This window comes from Bombina bombina, chromosome 3 (genome assembly GCF_027579735.1).
Source record: "Bombina bombina isolate aBomBom1 chromosome 3, aBomBom1.pri, whole genome shotgun sequence".
NCBI classification, from domain to species: Eukaryota; Metazoa; Chordata; class Amphibia; order Anura; family Bombinatoridae; genus Bombina; species Bombina bombina.
Window position 1 is genome coordinate 311160872 of NC_069501.1, and position 26125 is coordinate 311186996.

A 26125-nucleotide genomic window follows, 5' to 3' on the forward strand; every position below is an offset into this window, starting at 1 on the left:
TGCGCTGCAGTAAAAATATAAACCATAGAAAAGATGGCACTATATGTGCAGATCAACCAAAGTATGATTTGTGTTTAGTTTGTAACAGCTAAATGGGGTACTCACATGTTGACCAAGCACACCAATGGGCTGGTAAGAGCAGGCTGGCAAATTTAAGACAGGTTTGTCAGCTCACCTCACAGAGATTTTCCCAATAGACAGGATCCAAGTGTATAGGAGTACTATTGATTGTACTCCAAAAAGGTATATATAAAAAACAGTAAAAACAGACAGGTAAGGTGTTTCCACTCAGAATTGTTTTATAAAAAACAGTATTTATTTAAAAAAGTATAAAAACAAAGTACAACAAGTGGAAAAGGGGTATTCAAATATCCCCCTGTATATTCAACGCTTTTTTCGGCTCTATAAGGCCGTTTCCTCAGGCATAATATTCGCCTTACCAAAATACCTTCTTTATATAACTCTTACCTAATACAAATGAACCATGTTAACCCCTCAAAGGGGAGTGTTCTCTAATTGATTTGATACGATACACCTGCATGTTCTAAGTCTGCCTATGTGATTAAAAAACATCCAAGCTGTATTGCACCATTTAACTATGTGTGAGGAAACAGTCATAAAACACAGCGAAAAGTTTTGATCCATCATAAAGTAGCATAGAAATAGAATATATATTTCACTTCCTTATACATTTCAAAAGAATAAATAAATAAACAATTCACTTTGTATTGCATTGTCATAAGTTATTCTCACAGATAACCTGTTAACATTACATATTGTATATATATATATATATATATATATATATAATCAAAAAAAGGATTTAGTAAAGGGACTCCTGAGTATAAATGTTTGTAAAGCCACCATGTGGATATCTATTCCACTCGACCCCTTATGCAGGTTTAAAAGACAAGTCACTGTAGAAAACCGCAATATCCAAAACCCAAAAGCACAAACATCCCCTCAAGCAAAGATAGCAGGAATAAAGTTCATCATTGAAGTAAACAGGTGAGTCTCATATAAGGCAAACAGTAAATACGTCGCCCTCCAATAGGCAATACAGTGTTGCCACGGGATATCGGTAGCAATATCCAAACAGCTAGTAGCTGTATGACTCACCCTTCTTGCTTGTAGTTTCAAACTTATACCTTGAATGAGAAAATCCTGCTGAATGCTCCGTGATCCACGGCATCTAAGACAGCCTCGATGCCTCTATCCAGCCGGTTCCGGTCATGTAATGGGCGTCGGCCGTCACAGCCAATGGAGTTGATTAGCCTACCAGGAGGCTTGCAGGGTTCAGCGTCGGAGGGGATGCCCAATGTCGAAAATAGTAGCGGAACAACTTTGGTAACACTGTTATGCTGGATCCCCCTTTCTTCTTATTCAATTTTTATCCCAAGTGGAACTCAATAAAGACTTTGTTTTTAACTGCAGCCTGGATATCATTTCTTTCATTATATATATATATATATATATATATATATATAGTTATCTCACAAAAATCTCCATTTTAATATATTAACTCATCGATTCCTCCATCCTCTCTTTAAATGTATTATGATGCCATATTTGATCCGTATATAAGATCAAAACTCCCAAGTGGATGAACGGCGTGATTTCCACAAACGATAGCTATGTTGGTCTAACAATCTGTTTTTATTATTATTATTATTATTATTAAGGATAACTTTGTTTTTGGACTAATCCCTAACACACCTATCCACCTATCCTACCTTTATATCTCCGTTTGTGTAATCGGTTTATTCCCTTTTCTCTTTTCAAAAATAATATGTCTAATTGTTTATAAACATTCCGGATTAGGTGTATGTTGTTTGTACACATTTCGAATTACTGGCGCTTTCGTGTTTGACTTGTGTTGCCGATTATTTGGCCAATGTATATTCTCATTTCTGAGAGTAAATGTGTTGAACCTATCAGAATGGAGGTGTGTCCATTCTTACTACCGCCAACTCCATCGTCAGACCCATGAGGTGGAACTCTGTGTGCTTAGCCTCTTGATGTTATCATGTGATTGGTCTGCACAGGCTATCGATTTGATGTATAAGAAATGGATCTAGACTTAACCCTTACATCACTAGCCCAGGTCACAGTTAGGACTCCTATCCACATACTTACTAGTACTCTATATCTAAACCGCAACCAAAGTTACTTCCGACGTAGCAGTATGTGATAACCAACGGTATAAGAACCTTTGCTATCAACCAATAATATATAAATGTATATGTATTTTACAATGTTAATCCATAGTTCTAAACAACCAGCGATTGCTCACTAACGAGCCTATATCTCCTAGTAATGTATAAAATAAACTACTTTATCTCCTATACAAATAAATTCGCAATCGATATACAATAATTGTAACTCATATAAAAGCACAAGTGAATGCCATTACTATAATATCAATGTCCTCATTAATACTAGTGCTATTAAATGTAATATGTGACAATAATTATCGAATATGTATTATGAATAGTAATAACTCCTATCTAATACTATAGTGTGGATGAAAATCATCTAGTGTTCTGTCATTCGTATGTGTGTTTGTGAAGATATATGTGCTAGTGCTAAAATATACTAAATTACTGCCCTATATTTATATATATATACTATATGATATTAGTGTATATATAAAACGATACATTAATCCTTAATGCTACATTAGTGTCTATTGATACTGAGTGCATTATACTAAAATATGTTATATTCAATAGTGTCCCAGTCTCTTTGCATTATTATAGAAATCTAAAATATGTGTTATTATATCTAGTTTAATACTAGTAATAAAAGTGATAATTAATAAACTAAGTGTTTAATATTATATGGTGAAGTGAACTATTAAATTTTAAGGGATAAATCGACAAACACTCTAATATGCTTTAACCAAATTCTATAATACTATGTAACCATTAGACGTAGTTATCATTACTAACAAAATAAATCCTATTATTTAACTATTCAAAGGAATACCTACATCATCCATTGTATAAAAATAGACGATGATCACCCAGTTGCTTAGCGCCAAGAAGTCACTAAAAGGCAGCTAGATCGATCACTTTGTTTAGGCCAGAGGTAAACGACTGTAACCTAAATATCCAATAAGTCTCCCTCTGGCGCAGACAAACATATCTGTTGGAAATATGTTCTAGGGTAACAATAAAATGGGTATATGAAGGGAGCGCCAAAAAGGTTAAGGTAAATGAGAGATAGGATGTACAATTTAATAAACGATTACAATATTTGACGATTAAAATATAATGCACTCTAGTGGTTTATAAAAAAAATCTAATACATTAAAATACATGGATCCATGTCTACAAACCTACGAATTTAATGATTAGTAAAAGCTAAAAACCTGAATCACAATAATAATTAAACAATAAACAATAAACAATTAAATTCGTAGGTTTGTAGACATGGATCCATGTATTTTAATATATTTGATTATTTTATAAACCACTAGAGTGCATTATATTTTAATCAACAAATAGTGTAATCGTTTATTAAATTGTACATCCTATCTCTCATTTACCTTAGCCTTTTTGGCGCTCCCCTCATATACTCATTTTATTGTTATCTTTGAGGTTCACTAGGGAACCTACTGAGGAGAGCTAAAGGTATCTACATTTGCGCAGGGTAAACTTTACAATATAACAAATATGTTCTAGGGAAGTGATTTTAAATTTGTGGTGAGCGCCATTGTGTTGGACTGTACTGTGCCTAGATACACTATGTTTCATGGAGCGATTTTTTATATTCCTCCAATGTTCGCTCCACCTGGTGCGGATTTTTCTGCAAGTGTGGCCTAAGTATTGGAGGCCGCATTCGCATGTAAGCACATAGATCACATAGTCGCTACCGCAATCGATTCTACTTTCCATTCCGATAATTTCCCCTGTAGTGTGGCACCTTATAGTTTTGTTTCCATGTGTAACACCTATTTTTATTACATCTGTAGGATCCTATTCTCCCTTTCTTATTAGTAGGAAAATTATAATTGTGTATGTTTTTCTTTTTAGATATCACTATCTTGCTTGGCGCAGGTTTCTGTTTGAGGGTTGGTGCACGACGGAACACTAGTTTAGGATTTTTGTTTATACTGTTTTTGAGGATGGGATCTTTCAGTATTATCAGCCAGTATTTGTGTTCAGAGTAATATTGAGTAATGAACACAGGATCCTTCGAATATTCTTAATTTCTCATCTTATTTACCCCTTCCAATCTAGGTGCGAGAATAATATTTCTAACTTCATTCCCTGCTTTATTATAACCATCTTTAATTAATTCCATAGGGTATCCTTTCTCTCTAAATCTTATTAGAATTTCAGATTGTCCATCATAAAGTTCCATCGTACTGCAATTTTTTTTTATCTTATATACGGATCAAATATGGCATCATACTACATTGAAAGAGAGGATGGAGGAATTGATGAGTTAATATATTTTAATAGAGATTTTTGTGAGATAACAATATATATATATATATCCTGATAGTAGGTACCGTAGGCATGATTATCTTACTAGTTTGCACTGTGACAGCTAACACTTAATGCCTCCTCTGCTAGCCACATTAACATTTTATTGCCTAATCATTAGGCAATAAAATGTTAAGTCGCTTTCAGAGGAGGTATTAATTGTTAGCTGGCACTAATGCTGCCTTGAATGGATGTGCCTTGGCTGCCTGAGAATGATGCTGCGTTTAGCAGTGAAAAATGTCTTCCTTAAAAAGTCTGCAGTATCACATTGTACTGAAAGAAGTGCTTTTAGCAGTTATTTTGTATAGGTTTACATGCATGTTAGTAGTATGTACAGGTAGCCCTCAGTTTACGCTGGGGTTAGGTTCCAGAAGGAATGGTTGTAAATCCAAACCATTGTAAATTGAAACACAGTTTATAATGTAAGTCAATGGGAAGTGAGGGAGATAGGTTCCAGGCCCCTCTCAAAATTGTCATAAGTAACACCTAATACATAATTTTTAAAGCTTTGAAATGAAGACTTTACATGCTAAACAGCATTATAAACCTAATAAAATAATCACACAACACAGACTTCACTTGCATTTTTCTGCAAACAGTTCTTTCTATGCATTCCAATCTGGACTGATTTATAGACAGGAAGATCTTGTTCCTTTGAAATCTGCTCGATAGCTCAGGTCTGGTTAAACTGATTAATTTCAGCTTGCTTGTCTTTGCTGCAACACAAGTGGACAGCTCCACCTAATGGCTATTTTAATAAATGCACTGCTTCTCAATGCTTTTCAATAGCAGTCACATGACTGGAAAAAAAGGTTGTTATTCTGAAATGGTGTAAATTGAACCGTTGTAAAACGAGGGCCACCTGTATTTGGAAGTGTATATTTAAAGAGTTGCTTATTTTTGCCAATTTACTTATATTATAAATTATATATATAATCCCTGCTAAAGGGGTCACATAGGCAGACTTTTGCACTGCCCCCAGAAATGGATACATGTGGATCATACACACTTAATAGACTATACAAAAAAATAAAACATTTCTTTCATCTCCTCTACAACTACTTCAAAGATTTATAAACCTTTCTCAAGCTGCTTTAATAAATGTTTTAAATATTTTAAAGCTCCCTGCAATTAAATGTGTACGGGCAGATACCAAAATATGTTATGGGCAAAAAAGGCTTAAAACCTGGGGGAGGGGGGGGGGGGGGGCAGCAGAATTGTGAGTGCCTAGGGCAGCACAAAACCTAAATACGCCCCTGGCGCACACACAATTGCATATTCTCAAGTTTTCTCATTTCTAAACACACACACATATATACACCATATATATATATATATATATATATGATGGTATTTTGGTACAACATATATCTTTACCTAGATATATACATGATTATATATAGATATAGATATATACAGATATATATAGGAATATCTATTTATAAATACATAGAACATATTCTGCTATGTGCAGAACATTGGAATAGGAAATATTTAAAGTAAATGCACAGAATAACACTTTATTAAATATATTGCATAAATATGCTATATGCTTTTACATGTGTTCAGCTACTTGAAAGCAAAGGACTCCAATGCATATAAATATATATATATATATATATATATATATATATATATATATATATATATATATATATATATATATATATATATATATGTGTCTATATGTGTGTACATTTTCATATATACACATACATACATATACATCTTTAGACATGTGTATATATATATATATATATATATATATATATATATATATATATATGCATCTCTATGTTAAAGCCCTTTGCCTGTCCTTGTCTAACACCTAAGAGCTCATAACTTGTTTGTGTAATTTTCCTTTTTAATACTTTTTATTATGAGTGTAACTGTACTTTGTTATGTATTTTGTTTTGTTCAACTTTTTTGTTTTGTTCAACTTTTTTGTTTTGCGGTGTCCAGACCGCGCACAGGCATTCACTATTAAGACCACTTCTATTTAACCTGTCTACTTCTGTTTAACCTGTGGATTTAAATCATCCCAATCTGATCAAAATGATTGACAGCCCCTGCTAGCTGCTGATTGGCCACCAGCGAACAGAGGGTGGCATTGCACAAGCATTGCTGGTGCAATGATTGTGCAATGTTAAAGGAATAGTCAAGTCAAAATTAAACTTTCATAATTCGGATAGAGCAGGCAATTTTAAGCAACTTTATAATTTTTGAAAAAGCAGGAATGTAAGTATAGGAGCCGTCCCATTTTTGGTTCGGAACCTGGGTAGCACTTTCTGATTGGTGTCTAAATGTAGCCACTAATCAGCAAGCACTACCCAGGTGCTGAACCAAAAAATGGGCTGGCTCCTATGTTTATATTCAAATAAAGATATTAAGAGAACAAAGACAAATTGATAATAGGAGAAAATGAGAAAGTTGCTTAAAATTGCAGGCTTTATATGAATAATACATTTTGACTAGACTATTCCTTTAAATGTGGACATTGTACGCTGTCTGCTCAAAGTGAGGTCTGATGACATGATTCGTGGGGTAGATTTACTAATGTCTGTCCGACATGATATGCTGTAGCGTATCATGTCCGACAGACATGACTGAATGCCGACAGCATACGCTGTCCACATTCAGCATTGCACAAGCAGTTCTAGTGAACTGCTTGTGCAATGCCACCCCCTGCAGATTCGTGGCCAATCGGCCGCTAGTAGGAGGTGTCAATTAGCCGATCTTCTAGGATCGGGCGGATTGAAGACCGTAGCCTCAGAGGTGGACATTCGGCCCTTGTTAAATCGACCCCGTGGTAGTGACCTATGATAAATAGAGCCTAAAAAGTATATATATCTATTATGAGTTAATAATTATCAGACTAGACCTAATAAAAAATATACTGCATTATTTTTATTTGCAGTAACTTACGTGTTTGAGGATTAGATATTTTTTTTTAATTCTCAGCATAGTGACCAGATATTGGGTAAGCTAAATCTTGGCAGAAAATAAAGTCAAGCGGGTTTTGCAACAGTCTGTGTGTGTACTTACATTGATGTAACTAACATTTAGTTCCTTTGCCGTGTAGCCTCTCTGGAGGTTTCTTCTGGCGTAAACATCATAATCACGTACAATTCTAGTGATTATGTCTGATGTGGAGATGCCTTCTGTCCTTTGCGTTGGCACAAACATACCTGTTATAGGAAGCATCGTGAATAAATCAGTATTTATGTGTCTTAAAAAGATTTTCATGTTTTTTGTAAGTCAGTGAATTTAAGTGAACTTTTGCTCCAAGAAACGTTTGTCATTTTTAAAGATGAAGATAAAACAATATACGCCTTTTATTGTGCACAGCTCATACAAGCTATTAAATGTACTGTGAAAATTCTCTTGAGAAAAGCCCCATCCAAAGAAAAATATTAGACACTTTGATTACATATAACACTGGCGAGAATGTTTTTGGGCTATATTCCCACCCTTATTGCAAATAGTATATTTATCTATATGGTGTACCCTTTGTCTTTTGGTAAATTTACCTTTTTCTCTTGTGTTCCTGACAGCAAGGAAACTCCCAGTCTACTCATTTCAATATATAATGACAAAGAAAATAGTATAATCCTAGTCTCATGGCTCTATATTGTCTGAACAGTGTCTCCTAGTATATTAACTCTTGGGAGATGCTATAGAGCATTAAAAACCATTAGCAATACAATGTCCATCCAAAGTCATACCACTACCCATAATGCTCTCCCAGGACCTAATGGCCCCTGTAGCACATAAACTCCCCCGGCACATAATAGGCCCCAAGACAAGCAGACCAATTAGATTACAGATTTAGATAATTGATCTGGGAATGTTATGGTGCGGGACTTGAGTTTTAGAAGTTTAGTGCTTTGAGTGGTGGGACTGCATTGTTTTTACATAAGGGCTATTATTATAAGGGGTCTATGAAAGGGTAAATGTGTTGGATGGAGTCTGGGCTGAATGTGATTAATGTAGTGAGGGTCAAGCACATATAGGGACTTTAAACACGTTTTGAAATCCCCCCATAAAATATTGTAAAACCTATTTGTAAAATAGTTTTTTTATTTTGCCCTATTTCCTGCAATCTAACTCCTGCAAGAGTGCATACTCCAGACTTAAGAAGCTTAACCCTGCTATATTCTACACAGAGCTTGTTTGATCACAGTTGTAGCTCAGTTATACATGTCCCTAATGGATTCAGCAAAGAAGATTATATAAGAAGCCTTTAAAAGTGTATGTCCCTTGACTGAAAAACAAAGCAATTTTTTTAACTTGATCACTATGGATTTTATAAAATAGCAAAAATGTAGAGCACATTCAGAGGCAAACAAAACAGTTGAATACAGCATTGTACATAAGATTCATTATACAATGTTTATATTAACAGAAATTAGGAAGGACCATTGTAATAACAATCTCTTCTAACAAGCTACATTGGGGATCGGTCTGCAAACAAATACATTAAGGCCTCGATCACAATCTATCAGCTGTGGCTTTTTCAACTTTTTTTCTGTCTGAAAGCATCACTTTTCAATTCAGAGCAATCACAATACAGTCAGTCCCCGGGTTGCAGACATCCAACTTAAGTACAACTTGTGCTTACAAACGGAAAATAGAGCTTTATCTGCAATCCTTCTTTCAAGGATAACCCAAAATACTCAAAATCCAATTGGACAGAAAGTGATGTGAAATTTTCTGAACAGGGGCACGGATAGCAAAACAAACTTTTCCCTATACTATGCAAAACTAAAAAAATGTTTGGCTAGAGTTTCACCTAAAAAAGTGCTTGTTCCAACTTACATACAAATTCAACTTCATAAAAAATCTACAGAACCTATCTTGTTCGTAATCTGGGGACTGCCTGTATTGCATTTTTGTTTGTTTCCCACACTCACAAAAAGGTTTTTAGATACACAATAAAATATTTCACATATGGGGCCTTGTTTAGACTTGGAGGAGCGTCATGAAAAAAACTGGGTCATGAAAGCTTGATCTAAGATTTAAGGGTCTCCTAGGTTGATGCAATGTTGCAAGGCAGTAAATTCAATGCTTACAGTTAAAGTAATGTTAAAACCCAATATAAGAAGATACTATCATTTATTTGCATAGAAACCAATGTGTTTTAAATTTACACCAAAATGGAAACAGTGCTTTAACAAACAATAGAAATAAATATTGTAAAAAATATTACTTGTCAAAGTTGAGAAGCGACCATATAACAAAAGAAAAATTGTGCACAATCTGCCTATCCTGACAACATAAAAAATGCAATCAGATGGATTTGGAGTGGTGGGGATGGAAACGGATTGCAATAGTTGCCAATTTCATTCTAGATTGTATGATCGCTTTTTAAAACCCTATTTTAAAGATGCCTGTACTGTTACTGACAATTAGAACAGTGCAAGTGTATCCTAAAACTATAAACAGTCTTAGTCATTGGTGTCCTGAACTGACTATAGAAGTATGACCACCATGCCAATATACATATGACATTCATATGGTTAATGAATGCTGAGAATGGATTCTTTTTACAATATGTTAATGTCATACATGTAAATAAGCATTTGCCTTGCAGAGTGAAAAAGGGTTACATAAATAGAGTTTAACTGTAATCTTAAGAGGAAAAAAGCCTTTCGGGATCTTTTCGGTAGAAAACTCATTTGCTGTGGCAGGCTTTAAACAAACTAAACAATATTGCATTGTGATCACTCAAGAAACCATTTCAGGCAAAAAGATGTTAAAGGAGAAACCTGCTGATAGATTGTGATTAATCCCAAAGTCTGAAAAACTATTCATGAGACCTAATAAAATATATAATAATCGTCTATACTAAAAAAGGTTTGGAAATGTTCTTAAGAGCAAATGTAATACAGGGCTTAAAAAGGGAGAAATACCAAGGCCAGGTCTTCAAAATAGTCACAATCAGGGCTGGACTATGAATAAAAAAAATTCTGAAGACAACAACTGAGATACTTTTCAATATTATTTTTTTTTAGATATAAATTACATTAATTTCTAATAAAACAAATGCCAGATTGTTGTTATATAGGTACCCTTAAACCAAATTTCATCCATGGCTCCAATTCACAGTGTGAAAATGATTATCCATAGTGTGATCTGTAGAAGACGCTTAAAAGAATATTTCATTCTATTTCACAGTGTGACTTGACTAGACACTAGAAGCCATTTAAAGGAGAGCTACTAAAATGGCGCATAGTCTAGGAAATAAAACTTACAAGAATTTTTTTTATGTATAGCTCAGAGGAAAAAAGAGGTGATACAACTTCATCACCTCAACAGCAGCAGCACCCCCTTAAATTGTAGCTGGCCAGCACCAGCTGCTGTGGCCGACTGTCTAGATGACAGTGCAGATCTATCCTACACTATACTACTCTAGTCTACACTTATTGCAGAAACAGTAAGGTCCTACAGAACTACAAGTAGACACATCTATGAGCTACCCAGATCAAATCTTGTTTTTCAGCAGATCAAGCACTATTAGAAAATAATTTTATTTGCCCAAAATAACCAACTATGGACATAGGGTGTCCTTTTCTATAACATGCATGGTAAACAACAGCATTTAAGTATTTCTTCAATATTGCAAGCACACGCTATGTTTCCACACTTAGTTCACCTGCCCAAAGCACAACAATTTAGCATTATAAACCTTAAATTCACATTCAAAATGTGCTTTTATAAACTTTTAATTCAATAACATTTACAAATTAAAATGAGAAGATAAAATGTAGTATTTTTCTACCAACTTGCAAGGAATGCAGAATATACATAGGAATAAACCATTTAACCATAAAAATATTGGATTCATTTTAGAACTACATAAAAAAAAATAATCTTGCATGCACCAAAAATCATCATATAACAATTTCATAAAATTAAATGTAGTTTACACTCTCCCAGTGCTGCCACGGGGTGTGAAATGATCTATCTGTCCCCCGTCTTTCAAATGAGCGTTCTTATGATATATTTATGTGGTGAAGGTGGTGGTAAGGTCTGCCATAACTCCAAAACAAAGCAAATACTGTGAGGTATTTGTCATTGTTTAGTTCCTTAAGCAAATTCCTATAGCAATCATTTGCATGAGACACTTAATTTAACCCCTTAAGGACAAGGCCATTTTTCAATTTCTTTCCCTGAAGGACCAGGGCTATTTTTAAATTTCTGCGGTGTTTGTGTTTAGCTGTAATTTTCCTCTTACTCATTTACTGTACCCACACATATTATATACAGTTTTTCTCGCCATTAAATGAACTTTCTAAACATACCATTATTTTCAACATATCTTATCATTTACTTTTAAAAAAATGATAAAATATGAGGAAAAAATGGAAAAAAACACACTTTTTCTAACTTTGACCCCCACAATCTGTTACACATCTACAATCACCAAAAAACACCCATGCTAAATAGTTTCTAAATTTTGTCCTGGTTTTAGAAATACCCAATGTTCTTTGTAGCAAGTAGCACTGCGATTTCCAAACCATTTTTTTTCAAAATTAGCGATAGTTACATTGGAACACTCATATCTTTCAGGAATCTCTGAATATCCATTGACATATATATATATTTTTTTAGAAGACATCCCAAAGTATTGATTTAGGCCCATTTTGGTATATTTCATGCCACCATTTCACCACCAAATGCGATCAAATAAAAAAAAATGTTCACTTTTTCCCAAATATTTTCCCAAACTTTAGGTTTCTCACTGAAATTATTTACAAACAACTTGTGCAATTATGGCATAAATGGTTGTAAATGCTTCTCTGGGATCCCCTTTGTTCAGAAATAGCAGACATATATGACTTTGGCGTTGCTTTTTGGTAATTTGAAGGCAGCTAAATGCCACTGCGCATCACACGTGTATTATGCCCAGCAGTGAAGGGGTTAATTAGGGAGCATGTAGGGAGCATCTAGGGTTAATTTTAGCTTTAGTATAGCATAGTAGACAACCTCAAGAATTGATCTAGGCCCATCTTGGTATATTTCATGCTACCATTTCACCGCTAAATGCGATAAGAAATTTATTTTATTTTTTTCACAATTTTAGGTTTCTCACTGAAATTATTTACAAACAAATTTTGCAAGTATGGCATAAATGATTGTAAATGCTTCTCTGGGATCCCCTTTGTTCAGAAATAGCAGACATACATGGCTTTGGCGTTGCTTTTTGGTAATTATATGGCCGCTAAATGCCGCTGCGCACCACACATGTATTATGCCCAGCAGTGCAGGGGTTAATTAGGTAGTTTGTAGGGAGCTTGCAGGGTTAATTTTAGCTTTAGCGTAGAGTCCAGCCTCCCACCTGACACATCACACCCCATGATCCCTCCCAAACAGCTCTCTTCCCTCCCCCATCCCACAATTGTCCCCGCCATCTTAAGTACTGGCAGAAAGTCTGCCAGTACTAAAATAAAAGGTATATTTAAAAAAAATTAAAACAAACTTATAGCATATTTACATATGCAGCTGTGTAGGATCCCCCCTTAGCCCCCAACCTCCCTGATCCCCCCCAAACAGCTCTCTAACCCTCCACCTCTACCTTACTGGGAGCCATCTTGGGTACTGGCAGCTGTCTGCCAGTACCCAGTTTGCAAATAAAAATGTTTATTTTTTATTTTTTTTCCCCTTTTTTCTGTAGTGTAGCTCCCCCCCCGCCCCACAGACCAATCCCCCACCCGCTCCCAGATCCCTTAGATTTACTTTTATTAAGGATTTTATCCCCCCTTACTGCCACTTATAACAAATGTTTTTCTGTAGTGTAGCGGTTCCCACCCGCTCCCTCCCCGTGCACGCGCCCGCCCGCCGCCCCCGTGTATGCTCGCGCTCCTGTGTGCGCTCCCGACGATCCCACCCCCCTCTGTCTTCAGTCTTTCATCGATTGGCGCCCACCGGCCTCCCATGTCAGCTCCCACCCACCAATGATTGCGGCCATCGATGTTGGTGCAGAGAGGGCCACAGAGCGGCTTTCTCTGCAATGGATGGGGAAAAATGTTATTGCAGGATGCCTCGATATCGAGGCATCACTGCAATAACCGTAAAGTGGCTGGAAGCGATCAGGATCGCTTCCAGCCGCTTTAATACCCAAAGTCGTACAGGGTACGTTGGTGGTCTTTAAAGACCAGGTTGTGTGCGATGTACCCTATACGACTCGTGTCGTTAAGGGGTTAAAAGAGGGGATTGCCCCATTTTGAGTGAGGTTTCACATATTCCTCTTATTTTACTTGGTTTCGAAATATGACTGAAAAAGTCCTTGATGCGGCTCATTAACATTGGGATTGCTTAATTTTTTGCAATATGTAGATAGTTTTACCCAGCAGCCATCATCCAAGGCTTAATTGGATGATATTTAAATAAGCCAACTATTAGAGATGTTCTATAGAGGCATATTTAACAAATTTCTGTCGGACCTGATCTGACAGTGCAGATCAGGTCCGACAGACATCGCTGAATACGCTCTCCGTATTCAGCATGGCACCAGCAGCTCTTGTGAGCTGCTGGTGCAACACCACCCAATGCAAACTCGCGGCCAATCATACTCGATCGGGTTGAATTCCAGTGATTCCTGTCCACCTCATCAGAGGAGACGGACAGGGTTATGGAGCAGCGGTCTTTGTGACCGCTGCTTCATAACTGCTGTTTCTGGCGAGCCTGCAGACTCGCCAGAAACACGGGCCATCAAGCTCCGTAAGGAGCTTGATAAATAGGCCCCATAGAGTTTGTAAACAAAATCAAGATATGGGAGCACAATATAAGTCATCACATATTCAAATGCATTAGAGTAGAACTCATCTTTGGGGTTTTCCTTGATGTGAGCAGGTAAGTGGACATTCTTTGGCCAAGTTTTTTTGCTAAAAGCCCCCTTTTTTCATATATGTTTTGGGACAGTAATCAAGTAGCTGTTCTCTCTTGTCTGTAAAATGTGGCTGAATGTTATCCTTATAGCAATTCACTAAGGCCTAGATTTAGAGTTGGGCGGTAGCGTCAAAACCAGCGTTAGAGGCTCCTAACGCTGGTTTTTACCGCCCTCTGGTATTTGGAGTCAGTCAGGAAAGGGTCTAACGCTCACTTTCCAGCCTCGACTTTTCCATACCGCAGATCCCCTTACGTCAATTGCGTATCTTATCTTTTCAATGGGATCTTTCTAACGCCGGTATTTAGAGTCGTGTCTGAAGTGAGCGTTAGAATTCTAACAACAAAACTCCAGCCACAGAAAAAAGTCAGTAGTTAAGAGCTTTCTGGGCTAATGCCGGTTTATAAAGCTCTTAACTACTGTGCTCTAAAGTACACTAACACCCATAAACTACCTATGTACCCCTAAACCGAGGCCCCCCCACATCGCCACCACTCTATAAATATTTTTTAACCCCTAATCGTCCGCTCCGTACACTGCCGCCAACTACATTATCCCTATGTACCCCTAATCTGCTGTCCCTAACACCGCCGACCCCTATATTATATTTATTAACCCCTAATCTGCCCCCCAAAACGTCGCCGCCAGCTACCTACACTTATTAACCCCTAAACTGCCGAGCGGACCGCACCGCTATTATAATAAAGTTATTAACCCCTAATCCGCCTCACTCCCGCCTCAATAACCCTATAATAAATAGTATTAACCCCTAATCTGCCCTCCCTAACATCGCCGACACCTAACTTCAAGTATTAACCCCTAATATGCCGATCAGAGCTCACCGCTACTCTAATAAATTTTTTAACCCCTAAAGCTAATTTTAACCCTAACCCTAACACCCCCCTAAATTAAATATAATTTTATTCTAACAAAATAAATTAACTCTTATTATATAAATTATTCCTATTTAAATCTAAATACTTACCTGTAAAATAAACCCTAATATAGCTACAATATAAATTATAATTATATTATAGCTATTTTAGGATTAATATTTATTTTACAGGCAACTTTGTATTTATTTTAACCAGGTACAATAGCTATTAAATAGTTAAGAACTATTTAATAGCTAAAATAGTTAAAATAATTACAAAATTACCTGTAAAATAAATCCTAACCTAAGTTACAATTAAACCTAACACTACACTATCAATAAATTAATTAAATACAATATCTACAAATAAATACAATGAAATAAACTAACTAAAGTACAAAAAATAAAAAAGAACTAAGTTACAAAAAATAAAAAAATATTTACAAACATTAGAAAAATATTACAACAATTTTAAACTAATTACACCTACTCTAAGCCCCCTAATAAAATAACAAAGCCCCCCAAAATAAAAAAAATGCCCTACCCTATTCTAAATTACAAAAGTTCAAAGCTTTTTTACCTTACCAGCCCTGAACAGGGCCCTTTGCGGGGCATGCCCCAAATAATTCAGCTCTTTTGCCTGTAAAAAAAAAACATACAATAACCCCCCCAATATTACAACCCACCACCCACATACCCCTAATCTAACCCAAACCCCCCTTAAATAAACCTAACACTAAGCCCCTGAAGATCTTCCTACCTTATCTTCACCATACCAGGTTCACCGATCCAAGCCCAAGCGGGGGGCTGAAGAGTGACGTCCATCCTCGGGCTGAAGTCTGGATCCAAGCGGCGGCTGAAGAAATCCATCATCTTGCTGAAGTCGGAAGTCCATCATTGGGATGAAGTCTTCTATCAAGCCGCATCTTCAATCTTCTTTCTTCTGGAGCGGATAAGAATCAAGTTCAATCCGATTGGCTGATCCAATCAGCCAATCAGATTGAGCTCGCATTCTATTGGCTGTTCCGATCAGCCAATAGAATGCAAGCTCAATCTGATTGGCTGATTGGATCAGCCAATCGGATTGAACTTGATTCTGATTGGCTGATTCCATCAGCCAATCAGAATATTCCTACCTTAATTCCGATTGGCTGATAGAATCCTATCAGCCAATCGGAATTCGAGGGACGCCATCTTGGATGACGTAATTTAAAGGAACCGTCATTCGGCGAGTAGGCGTCGTTAGAAGAGGATGTTCCGCGTCGGCTTGGAAGAAGATGGCTCCGCTCCAGAAGAAAGAAGATTGAAGATACGGCTTGATAGAAGACTTCATCCCGATGATGGACTTCCGACTTCAGCCCGATGATGGATTTCTTCAGCCGCCGCTTGGATCCAGACTTCAGCCCGAGGATGGACGTCACTCTTCAGCCCCCCGCTTGGGCTTGGATCAACACTTCCGAGGACCGATCGGTGAACCTGGTATGGTGAAGATAAGGTAGGAAAATCTTCAGGGGCTTAATGTTAGGTTTATTTAAGGGGGGTTTGGGTTAGATTAGGGGTATGTGGGTGGTGGGTTGTAATATTGGGGGGGTTATTGTATGGTTTTTTTTACAGGCAAAAGAGCTGAATTCTTTGGGGCATGCCCCGCAAAGGGCCCTGTTCAGGGCTGGTAAGGTAAAAGAGCTTTGAACTTTTGTAATTTAGAATAGGGTAGGGCATTTTTTTATTTTGGGGGTCTTTGTTATTTTATTAGGGGGCTTAGAGTAGGTGTAATTAGTTTAAAATTGTTGTAATATTTTTCTAATGTTTGTAAATATTTTTTTATTTTTGTAACTTAGTTCTTTTTTATTTTTTGTACTTTAGTTAGTTTATTTCATTGTATTTATTTGTAGATATTGTATTTAATTAATTTATTGATAGTGTAGTGTTAGGTTTAATTGTAGATAATTGTAGGTATTTTATTTAATTAATGTATTGATAGTGCAGTGTTAGGTTTAATTGTAGATAATTGTAGGTATTTTATTTAATTAATTTATTGATAGTGCAGTGTTAGGTTTAATTGTAGATAATTGTAGATATTGTATTTAATTTATTGATAGTGTAGTGTTAGGTTTAATTGTAACTTAGGTTAGGATTTATTTTACAGGTAATTTTGTAATTATTTTAACTATTTTAGCTATTAAATAGTTCTTAACTATTTAATAGCTATTGTACCTGGTTAAAATAAATACAAAGTTGCCTGTAAAATAAATATTAATCCTAAAATAGCTATAGTATAATTATAATTTATATTGTAGCTATTTTAGGGTTTATTTTACAGGTAAGTATTTAGATTTAAATAGGAATAATGTATTTAATAAGAGTTAATTTATTTTGTTAGAATAAAATTATATTTAACTTAGGGGGGTGTTAGGGTTAGGGTTAAAATTAGCTTTAGGGGTTAAAAAATGTATTAGAGTAGCGGTGAGCTCCGATCGGCAGATTAGGGGTTAATACTTGAAGTTAGGTGTCGGCGATGTTAGGGAGGGCAGATTAGGGGTTAATACTATTTATTATAGGGTTATTGAGGCGGGAGTGAGGCGGATTAGGGGTTAATAACTTTATTATAATAGCGGTGCGGTCCGCTCGGCAGATTAGGGGTTAATAAGTGTAGGCAGGTGGAGGCGACGTTGTGGGGAGCAGATTAGGGGTTAATAAATATAATATAGGGGTCGGCGGTGTTAGGGGCAGCAGATTAGGGGTACATAGGGATAATGTAAGTAGCGACGGTTTACGGAGCGGCAGATTAGGGGTTAATTATAATATGCAGGGTTCAGCGATAGCGGGGGCGGCAGAATAGGGGTTAATAAGTGTAAGGTTAGGGGTGTTTAGACTCAGGGTACATGTTAGGGTGTTAGGTGCAGACGTAGGAAGTGTTTCCCCATAGCAAACAATGGGGCTGCGTTAGGAGCTGAACGCAGCTTTTTTGCAGGTGTTAGGTTTTTTTTCAGCTCAAACAGCCCCATTGTTTTCTATGGGGGAATCGTGCACGAGCACGTTTTTGAAGGTGGCCGCGTCCATAAGCACCGCTTGTATCGAGAGTTGAAGTTGCGTTAAATATGCTCTACGCTCCTTTTTTGGAGCCTAACGCAGCCATTCTGTGAACTCTCAATACCAGCGGTATTTAAAAGGTGCGGCCAGAAAAAAAGCATGCGTAGCTAACGCACCCCTTTGGCCGCAGAACTCTAAATCTAGGCGTAAGACTGGGATTGTGAATAGGTTTTCTTTCTCTCTCCTGAACGTTTTTGGAATAGCTCTCCAGGTAGCTTATTATGTGTTCTGAAACCCTCTTTGTGAAGTCTATGGTGGTTTGAGGATCAAAGTAATTTGTCTCTCTGTATTAAATCTGCACATTTCTTAAGTAGGGGTTTCATCTCTTATATGTAAATACTCTAAAAAATAAAATAAAAAAAAGTATATACTTCATGTAATTATTTCTAGTTGTTATCTGTAGATGGAAAATTTAACCTGAAGGTTTTAGCATAGCAGTTTTATAATCATAGAAACAATGCTTAATGCACTACGTATTTATTTTGTAGCACTAACATTTTCTGTGGCTGAACACATAAATCTGTGGAGAATCAAACATCATTTTAGAATGTAAGAAAACATTGTGTTTCAAAACAACACCCTGTGCCAATCAGGAAGCTTGATGGATGGATTAGAATTCTGACTTTGGAATTGCAGTTGCTCTGTATTATCATCCTAATTTGTTCCTGACTCCTGTGCCTTGAAAAAAACTGACTTTGTTGTATTTTAACATAAAATAATTCTGAATGACCAGCTACTGATGTAGCACCCTCCACTGAACTTGCTCTTTAAAAGCGAGCCTCACTTTTGCCAGCCAGCCTTCATTCAGTTCCAGGTTTAATCATGCTGGCCTATTTCCCCTAACTCACCCTGAGCTCTGGTTTGTGAGAAGGTATCATGCCATACAACTGATCCCCAAAATGTACTTTACCCTAAATTCCTACAGTCCTAGTCACATGTTTAGCTGGACTATATTAGAATATGCCCCATATCACATGTTCTAGGAAAAAAAGCATAAATAGAAAAATAAAACATCTCTGCACACTTTGTATACTTACCTGCCTCTTTTATATGTTTATACACATCATCAGAACCAGCTGAAGAATATGGGATGTCATCATGGGCCACAAAATCTATCTACAAGCAGGTGGAAACAACCATACATGTTTAGGTTAGTCACATTGTTTAGAATTGTTTTTCCAAATAACTATACAAATTACCCTAATTTGCTATCCAATAATCTAAATTTTATTAGACACAACAGCAAAGTTACACCCTATTATTAAAGAATACAGAATTCTCTGTAGGTATTCTAAAATCAAAATATTTTTATGTGGGGCCCGATTATCTAAAGTTTGCCGGTTCTGATGTTGTTTTCATGCTGACCCTCACAGAAATTTTCTTAAAAATGGGGCACATCCTTCAAATGGCGAAATTTCTACTATAGAAAGTAATAGAGCTTTCTGGAAATGGAAACTTTGTTGGGTAGAACAAAGTTAGCAGTGAGCAAGGGGGGTGCACTTTAAAATTGAAATCCTACATCAAAAACAAATATAATTGCTCTGCATTCTGCAATACAGTAACATCTAACAGTCGCCTCTATTTTGTACCCATGTGTTTTTTTTATATTTTGTCATAGCCTCACCACCTTTTAGGTTTCGAGAAAAAATAGTGAGATCTGTAGTGCAGAAATGTTTAGATAATTACACTTGGATTTGAGAGACAATTTCATATACTAACATGGAACTCCTATGTTCAGCCCATCCTATAATATAAAAGGACAAGTGTGTTTGTCCGAAGCTGTCATGCGCAGTAGAGACTGTGCGAGGACAAACACACCTGGCCTTCAGCAGACTAACCTCCTGGCATCTGGGGCCGGCTGGGCACAACAGGGGATGGGGATGGGCGTGGCGTGGGCGTGACAGGGCGGGGCCGAGCAAGATGTGGGCGGGTTTGACGTGGGCGGGACCAGGTGGCTATGAAAGAAAGAGCTCAAAAGAGGGGGATAGAGAGAGAGTAAAAGAGGGGGGATAGAGAGAGCAAAAGAGAGGGAGAGAGACAGCATAAGAGAGGGGGAGAGAGAGAGCAAAAGAAAGGGGAGAGAGAGAGCAAAAGAGGGGAGATATAGAAAGCAAAAGAGAGGGAGAGAGACAGAAAAAGAGAGGGGGGAGAAATGGGGAGAGAGACAGCAAAAGAGAGGGGGTAGAGCGCAAAAGAGAGGGGGGAAAGAGAGGGGGAGAAGATAGGGGGAGAGAGAGCAAAATAGAGGGGGAGAGAGAGAGTGCAAAAGAGAGGGGGAAAGAGAGAGAGCAAAAGAGATGGAGAGAAACAGCAAAAAAGAGGGGGGAAAGAGAGCAAAAGAAAGGGGAAAGAGAGAGCAAAATAGGGGGGATAGAGAGAGCAAAAGAGGGGGAGAAAGACAGCAAAAGAGAGGGAGGAGAGAGCAAAAGAAAGGGGGGCATAGAAAGCAAAAGAGGGGGGATAGAGAGAGCAAAAGAGGGGAGAGAGAGCAAAAGAGAGGGGAGAGATAGCAAAAGATGGGGGATAGAGAGAGCAAAAGAGGGGGGTAGAGAGCAAAAGAGAGGGGGGAGAAAGAGAGCAAAAGAGGGGGGATAGAGAGAGCAAAAGATAGGGAGAGAGACAGCAAAAGAGAGAGGGGAGGGAGCAAAAAAAAGGGGGGAGAGAGAGATTAAAAGAGAGGGGGAGAGAAAGAGCAAAAAAGAGGGGGAAAGAGAGAAAACGAAAGGGGAAAGAGAGAGCAAAAGAGGCTGGATAGAGAGAGCAAAAGAGGGGGAGAGAAACAGCAAAAGAGAGGGGGGAGAGAGCAAAAGAAAGGGGGGAGAGAAAAAGAGGGGGGATAGAGAGAGCAAAAGAGAGGGGGGAGAGAGAGAGCAAAATAGAGGGGGTGAGAGAGAGCAAAAGATGGGGGATAGAGAGAGCAAAAGATGGGGGATAGAGAGAGCAAAAGAGAGGGGGAGAGAGAGAGCAAAAGAGAGGGGGGAGAGAGCAAAAGAGAGGGGGGAGAAAGAGAGCAAAATATGGAGAATAGAGAGAGCAAAACAGGGGAGATAGAGAGAGCAAAAGAGAGAGGGGAGAGAGCAAAAAAAGAGGGAGAGAGACAGCAAAAGAGAGGGAGAAAAATAGCAAAAGAGAGGGGGGAAAGAAAGCAAAAAAATGAGAGAGATAAAGAGGGGGGATAGAGAGAGCAAAAGAGGGGGAGAGAGACAGTAAAAGAGAGGGGGAGAGAGCAAAAGAAAGGGGGGAGAGAGAGCAAAAGAGGGGGGATAGAGAGAACAAAAGAGGGGGATAGAAAGAGCAAAATAGGGGGGATAGAAAGAGCAAACGAGAGGGGGAGAGAGAGAGCAAAAGATAGGGGATAGAGAGAGCAAAAGAGAGGAGGGAGAGAGAGAGCAAAATAGGGGGGATAGAGAGAGAGCAAAAGAGAGGGGGGAGAGAGCAAAAAAAAGGGGGGAGAGAGAGAGTGAAAGAGGGGGGTTAGAGAGAGCAAAAGAGAGGGGAGGAGACAGATCAAAAGAAAGGGGAGAGAGAGCAAAAGAGGGGGAGAGAGACAGCAAAACAGAGGGAGGAGAGAAAAAAGAAAGGGGTGAGAGAGAGCAAAAGAGAATTGGGAGAAAGAGAGCAAAAGATAGGGGGGAGAGCGCAAAAGAGGGGGAGAGAGAGCACAAAAGAGAGGGAGAGAGAGAGCAAAAGAGAGGGGGAGAGAGAGATCAAAAGAGAGGGAAGAGAGAGCAAAAGAGAAGGGGGAAAGAGAGAACAAAATAGAGAGAGGGGGGGAGATAGAGCAGAAGAGGGGGGGAGAGAGCAAAAGAGAGGGGGGATAGAGAGAGAACAAGGGGTGGAACCGCTGAACTGCAAAAAATGGCCCGTGTACACGGGCTTTAAGACTAGTTTACTATAAAGCATCAATTATTTTTTGTATTTTGTACTTATAAATACACATTTCTATCGGCTAGATTACGAGTTGTGCGTTAGGCTTAAATAGCAGTGTTAAAAGGTCCTAACGCTGCTTTTTAACTGGTATTACGCTGGTATTATGAGTTTTGAAGGTACAGGCTCGCCTAAACCGAGGCCCTCCCGCATCGCAAACACTTTAAAAAAACATTAACCCCAATCTGCCGAACCGGACATCGCCGGAAATATCGCCACACTCCAGTCTTGCAAACATTAGTTAAATATTATTAACCCCTAATTTGCCGTCCCTAACATCGCCGACACCTACCTACATTTATTAACCCCTAATCTGCCGCCCCCAACGTCGCCGCCACTATACTAAACTAATTAACCCCTCAATCTAAGTCTAACCCTAACACCCCCTAACTTAAATATTATTAAAAGAAATTGAAATAAGTATTCCTATCATTAACTAAATTATTCCTATTTAAAACTAAATACTTACCTATAAAATAAACTCTAAGCTAGCTACAATATAACTAATAGTTACATTGTAGCTAGCTTAGGGTTTATTTTTATTTTACAGGCAAGTTTGTATTTATTTTAACTAGGTAGAATAGTTACTAAATAGTTATTAACTATTTAATAACTACCTAGCTAAAATAAATACAAAAGTACCTGTAAAATAAAACCTAACCTAAGTTACAATTACACCTAACACTACACTATAATTAAATTAATTCCCTAAGTTAAATACAATTAAATACAATTAAATAAAATTAGCTAAAATACCAAAAAAAAACCCACTAAATTACAGAAAATAATAAACAAATTACAAGATTTTTAAACTAATTACGCCTAATCTAATCCCCCTAACAAAATAAAAAAGCCCCCCAAAATAAAAAAGCCCTACCCTACACTAAATTACAAATAGCCCTTAAAAGGGCCTTTTGCGGGGCATTGCCCCAAAGTAATCAGCTCTTTTACCTGTAAAAAAAATTACAAATCCCCCCAACATTAAAACCCACCTCCCACACAACCAACCCTACTCTAAAACCCACCCAATACTCCCTTAAAAAAACCTAACACTAACCCCTTAAAGATCACCTTACCCGGAGAAGTCTTCATCCAACCGGGCCGAAGTCCTCAACGAAGCCGGGAGAAGACTTCATCCAAGCCGGGCAAAGTGGTCCTCCAGACAGGCAGAAGTCTTCATCCAGACGTCATCTTCTATCTTCATCCATCCAGCGGGGAGTGGGTCCATCTTCAAGACATCCGACGCGGAGCATCCTCTTCATCCAGCGGCTAACACTGAAAGAAGGTTCCTTTAAATGACGTCATCCAAGATGGCGTCCCTTCAATTCCGATTGGCTGATAGAATTCTATCAGCCCATCGGAATTAAGGTAGAAAAAATCCTATTGTCTGATTGTATCAGCCAATAGGATTGAACTTCAATCCTATTGGCTGATCCAATCAGCAAAATAGGATTGAGCTGGCATTCTATTGGCTGTTCTAATCAGCCAATAGAGTGCCATCTCAATCCTATTGGCTGATTGCATCAGCCAATAGGATTTTTTCTACCTTAATTCCGATTGGCTGTTAGAATTCTATCAGCCAATCGGAATTGAAGGGATGCCATCTTGGATGACGTCATTTAAAGGAACCTTCATTCAGTGTTAGCCGTCGGATGAAGAGAATGCTCCGCGTCGGATGTCTTGAAGATGGACCCGCTCCACGCCGGATAAATGAAGATAGAAGATGCCGTGTGGATGAAGACTTCTGCCCGTCTGGAGGACCACTTCTGCCGGCTTGGATAAAGACTTCTCCCGGCTTCGTTGAGGACTTCGGCCCAGTTGGATGAAGACTTCTCCCGGTAAGGTGATCTTCAAGGGGTTAGTGTTAGGTTTTTTTTAAGGGGTATTGGGTGGGTTTTGGGTTTTAATGTTGGGGGGATTTGTAATTTTTTTTACAGGTAAAAGAGCTGATTACTTTGGGACAATGCCCTGCAAAAGGCCCTTTTAAGGGCTATTTGTAATTTAGTCTAGGGTAGGGCTTTTTTATTTTGGGGATTAGGTGTAATTAGTTTAAAAATCTTGTAATTTGTTTATTATTTTCTGAAATTTAGTGTTTGGTTTTTTTTGGTACTTTAGCTAATTTTATTTAATTTTATTTAATTGTATTTAATTGTATTTAATTTAGGGAATTAATTTAATTATAGTGTAGTGTTAGGTGTAAGTGTAACTTAGGTTAGGTTTTATTTTACAGGTCAATTTGTATTTATTTTAGCTAGGTAGTTATTAAATAGTTAATAACTATTTAGTAACTATTCTACCTAGTTAAAATAAATACAAATTTGCCTGTAAAATAAAAATAAACCCTAAGATAGCTACAATGTAACTATGAGTTATATTGTAGCTAGCTAAGGGTTTATTTTATAGGTAAGTATTTAGTTTTAAATAGGAATAATTTAGTCAATGATAGGAATATTTATTTTGATTTCTTTTAATTATATTTAAGTTAGGGGATGTTAGGTTTAGGGTTAGACTTAGGTTTAGGGGTTAATAACTTTAATATAGTGGCAGCGACGTTGGGGGGGGCGGCAGATTAGGGGTTAATAAATGTAGGTAGGTGGCGGTGATGTTAGGGTCAGCAGATTAGGGGTTAATAATATTTAACTAATGTTTGCGAGGTGGAAGTGCAGCAGTTTAGGGGTTAATATGTTTATTATAGTGGTGGCGACGTTGGGGCGGCAGATTAGGGGTTAATAATTGTAGGTGGAGGTTACATTAGGGGCGGCAGAGTAGGGGTTAATAAATAAAATGTAGGGTTCGGCGATGTTGGGGGCAGCAGATTAGTGGTTCATAAGTATAATGTAGGTGGAGGCAGATTAGGGGTTAATAAGTGTAAGATTAGGGGTGTTTAGACTCAGGGTTCATGTTAGGGTGTTAGGTGTAGACATACATTTTATTTCCCCATAGGAATCAATGGGGCTGCGTTAGTGAGTTATATGCTGCTTTTTTGCAGGTGTTAGACTTTTTTCAGCCGGCTCTCCCCGTTGATCCCTATGGGGAAATCGTGCACAAGCACGTTACACCAGCTCACCGCTGACTTAAGCAGCACTGGTATTGGAGTGAGATTAGGAGCTTTTAAATGTAGAATTAAAAGATGCAACGTGTAAATATGTCACGCATGGGGCAACTAGTGTCACTTCTTCTATCACAGGATGTACATATGAACTTAAGGATAGATTAGATTGTAGCTCTAATTATGTCATATACCTATTAACCTGTAAATGTGGGATGCAATACCTAGGTAGAACCATAAGGAAAGTCAGAAGCAGATGGGGAGAACACTTTAGAAACATAGAGAAAGGTTCACTCAAACATAGTGTATCAAGACACCATGTTCAACATCATTGTGGTACTAAATGTCAATTTTGCATAACCCCTCTAGAGAGAATACAATACAAGCAAGGAACTAATAGGTTCAAAAAGTTATGTCAAAGGGAAACCTACTGGATCTATAAATTTGGTACTCTCTTTCCCACAGGATTGAATGAGAACATAGATATGTCTGCTTTTTGAATATAATATTTTTGTACATCTTGCTGTGGATTATCAGTTCATCATTTTTTTCCATGCAACACTATAGCTATTTAATATTACACAGGTATTATCAGAGGTGTATATATTGACTTTATAGCTATTTTTCTCCTCTTTGTATATCACAGTACAAATTTATATTATATACTACACATATTGACTTTATAGTCATACATTTATTCTTCTTCACTTTTATATATCACAGCACACATGTATGTATCATACATCACATAAGGTTGATCACATTATAGTCATGATTGGTATATAACACAATCATTTAGGGCA

General features: G+C 37.6%; 1 protein-coding gene across 1 annotated transcript in view; it reads right to left on the reverse strand.

The window, feature by feature from the left end:
* Nucleotides 1-26125, reverse strand: part of PCYT1B (phosphate cytidylyltransferase 1B, choline) — a 408274-nt gene that overhangs the window by 41382 nt on the left and 340767 nt on the right. Inside the window, exons 5-6 of the mRNA XM_053704615.1 lie at nt 19384-19462; nt 7539-7681 (exon numbers count right to left, since the gene is read on the reverse strand). Coding sequence (XP_053560590.1) covers nt 7539-7681; nt 19384-19462 — 222 coding nt within the window. The remainder of the gene's footprint in view (nt 1-7538; nt 7682-19383; nt 19463-26125) is intronic.